Source organism: Stegastes partitus, unplaced genomic scaffold, assembly GCF_000690725.1.
Source record: "Stegastes partitus isolate 25-593 unplaced genomic scaffold, Stegastes_partitus-1.0.2 Scaffold255, whole genome shotgun sequence".
Lineage (NCBI taxonomy): Eukaryota > Metazoa > Chordata > Actinopteri > Pomacentridae > Stegastes > Stegastes partitus.
Window position 1 is genome coordinate 269,747 of NW_007577986.1, and position 10,357 is coordinate 280,103.

At 40.9% G+C, this 10,357-nt stretch overlaps 1 protein-coding gene across 2 annotated transcripts; it reads right to left on the reverse strand.

Moving 5' to 3' along the window:
• Positions 1 to 75: 75 nt before the first annotated feature.
• On the reverse strand, positions 76 to 9,556 carry slc8b1 (solute carrier family 8 member B1). Of its 2 annotated transcripts, none has more exons than XM_008282028.1 (15): positions 9,072 to 9,556; positions 6,807 to 6,959; positions 6,275 to 6,327; positions 5,796 to 5,853; positions 5,556 to 5,661; positions 5,302 to 5,469; positions 4,108 to 4,221; positions 3,946 to 4,017; positions 3,714 to 3,844; positions 3,477 to 3,618; positions 2,404 to 2,525; positions 1,674 to 1,827; positions 1,500 to 1,580; positions 815 to 879; positions 76 to 702 (listed from the first exon to the last, which is right to left on the reverse strand). In XM_008282028.1, exons 1-15 carry the CDS (start codon positions 9,213 to 9,215, stop codon positions 505 to 507), a joined length of 1,761 nt encoding a protein of 586 aa, XP_008280250.1. In that variant the 5' UTR covers positions 9,216 to 9,556; the 3' UTR covers positions 76 to 504. The 2 variants fall into 2 exon arrangements, with proteins under 2 accessions (XP_008280250.1, XP_008280249.1); XM_008282027.1 differs by having other exon boundaries at positions 3,946 to 4,020; positions 9,072 to 9,555.
• Positions 9,557 to 10,357: the final 801 nt, after the last annotated feature.

Below are 10,357 nucleotides of genomic sequence, written 5' to 3' on the forward strand. Positions count from 1 at the left end.
TTCCTCTGACACTGCTGCCAATTCCTTATAAACATACCATCTGTCAGTTAAGTGAGGAATGAGGTGCATACAACCTTTAAAAACAAATACCAAACCAAAATTATTTAATTATCCCAAAAGCAGCTTTGTACAAGGTAGTTAACATTTTGATTTACAGTACATTGAGATAATTTACAACGTTTTAAATTACAACTTTACAACCCATGTTGTCTCTCTTGACTCACAAAGTGCAATCACAGCTCCAGTGAACACAAACAAGAAGCTGAATAAAGGCACAGTGTGATTAGGTTCATGCCTCCCTGAGCAGAAAAGTCTTTCCTTTGCTGCCTAGTGTCACTAGCAAACCACGCTTTGGCTGTGAGTGCAACAAAATGTACTTCTGATTCACTTATAAATAGTTCATTAAAGTTATGTGGAGAAGAAGATGGCATTTGTCTGCACTCATCGCAGCCTCTGCTCCAGTATGCTGTGGCGACGTCTCATTTTTTCAGACGGGCCACAGTGTCAGGTCGATATAGTGTGGATCTCGCCGAACTCGGTGAGAAGGGCAACGATTAGAAAGATGACATAGAAGACGAGGAGAAAGATCCCGTAGGTTCGACCCAAGTGGAACTGGCACAGTGGAACGATGACAAAAGACAGGACCAAAGACAAACCCAGAGATCCTGCAAGAACCCACGTCAACAAACCCTCCGTTTCAAACTGAGGAGAAAAAAAAAAAAAGAAATTATCTTCATTGGGTCCAAAACCATCATATGTAACTGAGACTTCTACATTTCTCTGCATGATTGATCATGTGTGAGGAGAAGAATACCTGCACATCCGACTGTGTTTTAACCATCTGCAGCAAACATCCCAAACCCACTCCAAGCAGCATGTCTGAAGAGATTACAGTCAAGGACACAGTCATTACCAGCCTCTTACAAGCTCATCCATTAGTCATGTTTTTATACAGACTCTAGTCTCACACAGCCATTCATGCTGTTCAGTTCATTCAGCCATAGCGCTGTGCAGAATAGTCAGGCTGCACCTTACTATCATTCTGCTATAGGGGAGGGGAAGCTCGAGTGAGTTTGTATTTTTATGTTAAACCAATCAATTATATTGGATGGTGCTAAGTCCAGGATGTGCCCCTAAAAAAAAAAAAAAAAACTCAAATTTCTGAAATCATATCTAAAAAAAAAAAAGTGACAGGAGAACTGTTTTGGTGGAACATTTGCATGCAAGGAGGCAAGAACTATTATTAAAACAGCTAAATAACTGATAAAGAGAGCTGGACTGCTTTATGGCTCAATGCAAACTTATGGCAAAACTTGAAACTGTCAGTATGGTAGGTTAATGTCCTAAGGTGGTGGTTGTTTCCTGTAGTAAAAGGGACTATTGATAGCGAAAGGGGAAAACCATGTGACATGCATGGCCAGTGGTAGGCTTATACCCCCAGTCTACATCTGGTGAGTCAGATTATACTGACACGGACTCTCATATGAAATTAAGGATACTGAAAATGATGCCTCCAAAGCAGGCAGATATAGCCATCCGTGGGTAACCCTGCCGGGCGATGGTGATGTCAGAAAAGCAGTCTGAAAAAAAAAGAGACATACAGATCATTTCAAGTCCAGGTATCAGTTTTTTATATTTTGGATTTTTTTATAAACTAGAACCTCAGGTATCACCTCCTATGCTGTTGCCCCAGGCCAAGAGAGTCAACCCCAGCACAGTGTTGCTGAGACTCAGCACCACCCCGAGCATGTGCAGGAGACTGACCACTTCGGAGGCCGCTGCGCTGATTAACACTGCGCTCACCACGAAGCCCAAAAGAGCAAAGAGCTGGAGAGAGCAAAACAACATGAGAATCACATGCAACTGAACATATTTCATCATCACACTCAAAACTACAACAAAAATGTTTTAAGAGCAGCGATGTGGATCTAATGTTGAAGGCTTTATAATAAATACATGTGTTTTTGTTTGCAGCAGGTCTCGATGGATGGCAGTGTGAAATATCTCAACAATTACATGCATTTACATTAAATTTTCTCACTGTTCATAGTTCCCAGGAGGAATCCTACTGACCTGGTGATCCTCTGACTATTCTGTGAGCACCATCAATAAATAGTCAGAGTCAGCTGCACTTTGTGTTCAGCGCTAATCAGTTAATGTCGACATGGTAACACACAAAGCTAGACATTATATCTGATGTTGCTATTTATATCAAAGCACTGCTGTGCTTCCGTGGAGCCTCACAGAGCTGCTAGCGTGACTGTGGACTATGATGATATTATGCAAGACAAGATCTCAAGTTGGTAATCCTTAACCCTCACCACCCCACACCTCAAAAGCCCGTATTCCCTGTATGTTTTGGACATTATCTGTTCCTTTTTTTTAATATATTTATATACTTACTGAATGATATTTGGGAGGACAGTCATTGGTGGTTGTGCAGAAGACAATAGCAGACAGGAAAAGTCCCAGCAGAAGAACCAGCAGCCAGAGAGGAAACTGCCCTTGGATCATATATTCTCCATCTAGACAGCAGTTGAAAAGGAGTTATAATGTAGCCATAATTAGATGAATATTGTCATGCTACCTTTACCCTGAAAGTTGATCCACTTACATACTTAAGTTAGGCTCTATATTTAATAAGACTGAATAGTTTTTGTGAAATGTATACATTGGTAAGGTCATAATTAACAATACTCCACTTTATTATGTGTAATAATCCGGTAAAGTGGTGTTTTATAAAGTTTTTGTAGGATTTTAATTGCTAAAATGTAAATGACTTGATTGAAATCACACCATAAAGAACACTACAGGGTCTTAACCCCAATATTTAAACTTGTTAGGTTGATTTGGGCAGCTGTGGCTCAGGTGGTAGAGCGAGTCGGTCAACGATCGGAAGGCGGGCGGTTCAATTCTGCCCTGTAACCTGTGTCATGGTCGTTGTGTCCTTGGACAAGACACTTGACCCACCTTGCCTGGTGTGGATGCGTATAAATGGATTGTTTGAGGTGGTGGTCGTAGGGGCCGTAGGCAGCTGTGGCTATAATTGTAGCGAATCGAAGGAATGTGTGTGAATGAATAACTGACAGTGTTAAGCGTCTTTGAGTGCTGACAAAAGCGCTATATAAATCTGATCGATTAGGTTGTTTTAAGATAAAGATAAAGATAAAGATAAAGATAAACTTTATTCATCCCGAAGGAAATTGTTTTGCCAGAGTACAGTTAAAGCAAGCAAAACAGTTAAAGTAAACAAGTAATTCCAAATAAGAATAAAAATAAAAAGTAAAAAATAAAAGTAAATAAAATAAGAATACAAGTACCAGAGAAGAATAGTGCCTTAATAAAAACAATACAAACAATAAAAACAATACAATTATTGTCAATCATATATATATATATATATATATATATATATTTTACCAGAAAGCACTCTGGTGCAGCAGATGTTGTTTTAGAGAAACGGTGACTTGACTTACATGCTCCAGACTGGAAAGCGAGCACACACACCAGCGGAGCAGTGATCAGATGGAGGCAGTTTAGTGGGCGTCTCCAGTTTTTGTCTTCTTTGTCAGGGTCGACCACAGGGATGCAGATCAGCAGCAGCACCTCTAGAGGAGTCTGATGGGCAGAAGACAAAAAGCCCCCAAATAATTTACATTACAAGTAGAATCTCAAGTGGGTTCATCTGCTTCGGCTTATACACACATATATACCTTGACTACTTTAAGAGCCCTCCACCTCCATGATTTCCTCCTCCACTTTCTGTGGTCCACTGGATTCAGAGAGCTCAGCAGGATCTGACTCGTGGACTCGGAGTAGGGCAGAAGCGGCCTGTACTCCGACTCTGCAACACCAGCACATGTGCATGTTATGGCCCTCTTCATAAAAAAGTCTTTTTGCATGTTAACAGATATATTAATTTGTTGACAGGTGCTGCTTTCCTACCATAGTCCTGCTGGATAGCCCCACCAGTCAGGCAGGGAACGTCATCATCTGACGAGTCGGACGAATTAAACTCTGCTGCAAAGAAAGAAAAACACAAGATCACCACAGGGAGCCGTGGAAACCTGTTGGTTGTTGTTTTTTCTACACTTGCATGTGTCTAACCTGGAACATGTGAAACATTCTGGATGCTCGTGTTCACTGAATATTTTCTCCGGTTGTAGATGTAGGCACTGATGATGACAGTCAGGACATACACCACGTAGAGGCTCAGGTAGCCTGGAAAAAGGAAATATGGCAATGTCAGAAGCTGGGGATAAGCTGTTCTTAAAACTAGATACAGTGGCATGCAGTCCGCTGTCTGTGTGGGGTTTAAAAACATTATGCTGTCAAAGGAAAATCAACAAACTTGATATTTAGCTAGCTGTGCCAGATATACTGCCTATCTCAGTGCCACTGCCCTCTTCCCCCCCATATTCCTTCCCACTTCTTTTCCTCCTGTACGAATACAAACATGCATCAACTTCATTCTGTGCACAGGACTCGGAACAGTGTTATTTGTTTGTTTCAGAGTCGTGTATGAAACCCAAAAAGCACAGCTAGAGGATGTTACCATAAGTATTAAACAAGCACAAAGCTGCCAAGAACCCCAAAATACATAAAAATAAGAAAGCTATGAAATGTACAAAACTTTAATCACTGAAAACACAATAAATACTTAAACGAGGCAATGTGTGAAAGCACTTTCTCCTGCTTTTCTCAGCTTCACATGATTTGTAGCTATCACTCTAAAGTAATCATTCTCAGTGTGCGGAGTTCTGAATCCGAGTTTCATACTTTGATATACAAACGTGTTTGTATGTGCCACCACAGAGCAGGATAGTCACAGAAAAGTACTGCTGTGTTTTTGAACTGCATTCAGGGACAAAAATGCTTGTAGTCTTCAATTTGCAAAGCTACAAAATCCTCTGATTCTTTAAGGAAATAAAAGAGACTATTGAGTTTGTTTAAAATCGACATCTGGATGGTGGCGTTTACCCAAGAACACACACTGATTGGAAGTCACATGAGCCAGATTTAGTTCTTTTAGTAAAGTTCAACAGTTGTAGTAGCAGTAATTTCCTGGATCTTTGCCAACAGAACTTTCTTGACTCATAGAGAAACTTTCATATCCTTACGACATATAAACAAACAGGAAGTAATAAAAAAAATAACAATAAAAATGGACGGGTGGCTCCCAGAGAAGGAAATGTTCTGTCAAGTCTAGTAAGAGTTCAAAGTGTTACAGAAGTTGGTTTAACTCTGCAAATTAACCGTCAGTGTCCACCAAGAAGGACCAACAGACAAACTCTTGTATACCCAGTGTTTCTCCCAGCGTCGTAGTTCCTCTGTACAACATGAGAAAAGTCCAAAACACTGCCCCCATGTAGAAGATAACATCACGTAGAAATGGGCGGGAGGCCACAGCGAATGGTTTTATCAGCGCCACACTTCCCGCCACGACTGTGGTGACAAATATACCAGCTCCTGAAAGAGCAAAGAGAGTTGCGCAGTTTCAGGCTTGTTTCATTTATTTTATCTTGGTGTTTATGCGAAACCCGGTCTGTTCCTACCAAACAAGGCCCCGACCGCCAGCCCAGCAGTGTGTGGGTGGGAGAACGCTGCCATGGCGCTGAAGATGTCCGGAGCTCCGTTGCCGAGAGCCAGAAATGTTACGCCCTCAGCACGGACGGCAGTTAAGGAAACTATTCCTCACAAAAAAAAAAAATGTAATTTAGAAGTCCAACAAGTCTGAAAAGAAATGCTAAACTGAGAGGTGTGGGTGGTGTTCAGAGGACGAGGAGAAAGGATACGGCCACGTTGTGACTGAGGTGTAGGGTGGAGGAGATGGCTGACAGGTTGGGACAGAAACTGGAAGAAAAAATAAACATAATAAACATGAATAAATCGTAATAGTTCAGGACATTTTACTGTATATTAAACCAACAGCAGCTTCTTAACTATTTGTGCACTGGTGGAGAAATGGAGAGAGTGGGAATGACCGTGCTTCCTTTGAGGAAATCTCACAATTTTACAACTCAAGTGAAACGACGACGAAAAAACCCTCCACAGCCATGTGACTCTTCTTCATGTGACTGTTAAGCTGACAAAGCTGAGGGAATAAGTGTGTGTGTGTGCGTGTGAGCCATGTGACTCTTCTTCATGTGACTGTTAAGCTGACAAAGCTGAGGGAATAAGTGTGTGTGTGTGTGGTGTGTGAATGTGGCCTTTCATTTTCTACGTCCACATAAAAACGGGACACATTGACTGTGGCAACATGAGAGACACTTACAACTTAGAAGCAGTGAGTCCAAGAACTACAAACAGAAAGAACAGCCATATAATCTGTGGAGAGGCAGAAGAAAGCAGAGTCACTCAAACTGTTGTTTTAGTGACACACACTTGTAGAAAACCAAAGTACTGCTGGAGTTTGTGCACTCAGACAAAAGCTCCATAAACAAGAATTAGCCTGAATGCATTGGCCTGAGTTGACTCCCCTGATCTCATTGTTCCTAATCTGCAGCGGAGACATTTATTTCCTACGACAGCACACTTTTCAAGGTGGACTTTGTCTGCAGGATCTCTCTCGTACTGTTTTCGCCCCAGCGGAGTGCTTAATGCTATTTTGAGTAACACAATCTGGTTATGTTGCGAAGAGAGGAAACGAAAAAGTCAAACGTTCATATGAAAATCCGTTATGTGGCAAACAGTGAAAAGTGTTTTACGTCACGCCTGGTTCTCCCACAGCGAACTTCCTCATCGATGCTATGAGATGCAGAGTTTCGTGTTGATGTATGACAACTTTTTCACACCCAAACACTTACACAGAGAGTGATGGCCAGAGGTGTGAGGTTGGGAGGTAGCAGGCAGAAGGCAGTGTAAAGGTAGTTGATGAAGCCATCCTCCATGGAGCAGTCCGGTGTGTTCTTCACGAACGCACAGCGATCTGCTGCACTGCGGTTCATCACAAGGTCGCACTGCAAAACACACAAACACGCACATGAGTGTTCCAATTTCTTATCAACATTGCTCAAAGTGTTGATACGGGAATCCCTGCTGAGACAGCTGACACAGCAAAAACTATCAGCATTATGTAATAAAATGTGAACGGAGCTCCAAACTGTTTTGTTCCTCCTTTTGGTCAAACTTTCACCACAGTCTGGGTTCTAAGTCGGTCTCATTGTCCCTGTGAGGATGAAGGGAGTCATTCAGCGGATTCAATTGTATTGTCTGATAAGGCATATGTTGAACTATTTGTTTTTTTTGCTTGGTTAAATATCATGTTGCTGTTATTCATGCTGAGCAGCGTACATCTTGGGACTAATTTTATTTTAGGAATATCCTCATAATAAAATGAAATCAAACCAAGTCTCTTTCTCTCATGACTGTAGAGCAGGGGTGCCCAATCCTGGTCCTCGAGAGCCTGATTGAAATGATCAGCTCATCATCCAGCTCTGCAGAAGCCTGATAACGATCCTGATCATGTGAATCAGGTCTGTTGGAAGAGGGAAACATCTAAAACATGCTGGATAGGGGGCTCTCGAGGACCAGGATTGGGCACCCCTGCTGTGGAGGTTTATGAATGTAAAGTGGACAAAAAATGTACTTGTTAAAGCGTCTTAAATTCAAAGCTAAGCACAAACTGCACTCAACATGCGGCAGTGCTCTGATGCTCGAAAATACAGCATGTCTCTGCATCTCGATCAAACATAACAGCATTCACTATATGTAACAGCATGTAAACCTGTAAACTGACCAGACATTTGGACAAAACCTGACAGAGAAACAAACTTCACTGCATTGTTGCAAAATAAAACATTGGTGAAACTTAATCTACCCAAAGATTCTTAACATATTGCTGCCACACTTTTAAAATGACATAGCTCTGGACACCCAGTCGTAACTTAAGACTCTATGTGTTTAAATATAAGTCAGCCATACAGTCTATATTTACATGCTGTGTTTTGATTTATACCATCCACGAGGAGACAGCATTATATCAGGAGCTTTCTCTAACCCACCTGATTTACAAACATGTAGGGGGAAGAACATCAGAAACACAGTTATGATAGAGTCCAGATCAACACCATCACTAACTAAACCTTCAGCAACAAACACACAGTCAGTTGCACAAAACAGCAACTATAAACTTCTTAAGGCAGAATTTGAGGCAGAGGTTTTGTATTGAACTGAGAGAGCCAGAGAGTGTGTTTACCATCAGCTACATCAAATATTAACTGATACAAGGAAAGACTTTAGGATGAGGACGCAGTCGATTCGAGGAAAACTGTGAATCCGGCCTGACTTCACCAGTTCAGCTCAAGATATAATGTTAATGGTGCATATTCCTAAATAAAAGTGCAGTTAATCAGATTACCACCAAGTAAATGCCTCACAGTGGAAATGGGACCTGTGGGACCTCTGGGTGTTTGATCAGCTTTGCCTAAAAGATAAACCAGTCTTGGCAAGATCTGATAAATTAAGATTGTGTGTGTTTTTTTTTTTTCTTTTTTTAAATGAATGAATAACGAATTTATGAATACAAATGCTAAACCTTCATGTGAGGGTGTGTGAGGCAAGGAGTAGTTATTTTTAACTGTATTTTCAGTCATTAGAATTAATTACAGAAGAAAAAACTCACTCTGATGATCAGTATATACAGACAATGGAGCTGCAATGATTAAATGATTAGTTGTCAGCTTTGAAACTGGTTGGCAACTATTTTGATAATAGGGGGGGGGAAAGATCCTGTCAATAGTTTCTCGTTTCTTTCCTCCTGAATATCTTAAGTTGTGGACAAAACAAACATTTACTTTTAAATCTAGGAAGTATTAGAGATGTTCTTTAGCTGCAGCATATCTGATCCTTCACCTGCACCTGGAGATTCCCCCTGGTACATAAAACTTTGCCCTGATGCATCTTATATGAAACTGGTCACACAATCATGTGACAGCTGGAGAAAAACAAAACGTGCGGACAACCTGGAAGCTCCGGATCAAACCGCAACACACACACACACACACACACACACACACACACCTGATCAACAACATTTGACACCAACAGCGTGTTTGTCTGTCAAACCTCACCTCGTCGCTGCTGCTCTCAGACGTCATGGTCACTGTTGTGTTTGAGGACAGTCCAGCAGGCTGGTTCCTGAGGATCCTGGAGCCTGAAGCGACCCCTCGGTGACACGAAAACAGCAGCAGTGACAGCAAAACTCTGAGATCCATGCTGAGTTTATCCAGCGTCCATTCTGCTGCTGCTCAGCAGGACTGAGGTCGGTTTGGTTCCGGCGGTCCGGACCTGTCAGCTGAAAAAAAAAAGAAAAACTTACGAAACTACTCGTACATGTCGGTGCTGATGTAGCGGTAGCTTCAGTTCCGCGGCTCTACTTGGTATTTAAGCCCGTAAACAGCGTGTGGACTCGGACTCGGTGTCCGTGTACATTCTGTCCACCTTGTTCGTCGGGAGCTCCTCCTCTGGTTTAGACCTGCGCCGCGTTCAAGGACGCCTCGTAAACTCACGTTTCAAACGGGCGAAACAACACAACATGCTGAATTTCTTGCCTTTTGTGTGTTCCTATATCTTCATTTTAAATTTAATTGATGCCCATTTTGCATTTGGTTTTACACTTGCTTAGCCTAAAGGGAAAGATTTGTTTGTCTGTATTTGTCAAGTTTTCAATAAAAAATAAAAAGTAACTGCATAAGGGGATTGCTCAATCATTTACTTAAGTGCAAATACCACCCTGTGAAAATAGTGAAACTTCTTCCTTTAAAAAATAGTTTAGTAAAAGCATGTTCATGTAATAAAGTAAATAAAGTACAGAAATAACTCAATGCAGGAAAACAGTCTTTGTTCATAGTGTGCTATGCCAATAGACTAATATTGCCTCACCATGAATGTTAAAGCAGGATTTTCCTGCTTTAGCTACAACTATTAAATATTAAGTCCAATATGTTAACTATTTTGCTTGAATAACTGAACGTTTGGTTTATTTTAAAATCTGCACATAGTGGATGTAAAGTGACATTTTCACAGTGCTTATTTGGTCCAATAAAAAAAAACAAAAAAAAAACGAATGAGCTAAATAGTTGCATAGATCTGCTCCAGTGGAATATTCTGCATTTTTAATGAAAAATTACTATAAAAGTAGTTAAATAATTTCACATCAACTTAGCGAGTAATCTTGTGTGGTTTCATCTGAAACAAAACATCATAATTTAAAAGTTCCTCTTGTTTAGAATAGAAAAACATCAATCTGTAATTAGTAACTAAAGCTATCAGGTAAATTTTAAGTAACGTGCAAGTACTGCAAATCTGTACTATACAGTATACTTCGTCAGGTACCATGATTTAATATCCACAGTAA

What these genes read in the sequence shown, in the direction of transcription:
- slc8b1 (XM_008282027.1), bottom strand. Translation starts at nt 9,215, where the DNA reads ATGGATCTCAGAGTTTTGCTGTCACTGCTGCTGTTTTCGTGTCACCGA. An exon ending in GACGCTGGGAGAAACACTGG is followed by an intron (nt 4,222 to 5,301) that starts GTATACAAGAGT and finishes TCCTTTTTCCAG; the next exon opens with GCTACCTGAGCCTCTACGTG. An exon ending in GGCTATCCAGCAGGACTATG is followed by an intron (nt 3,845 to 3,945) that starts GTAGGAAAGCAG and finishes CTGGTGTTGCAG; the next exon opens with AGTCGGAGTACAGGCCGCTT.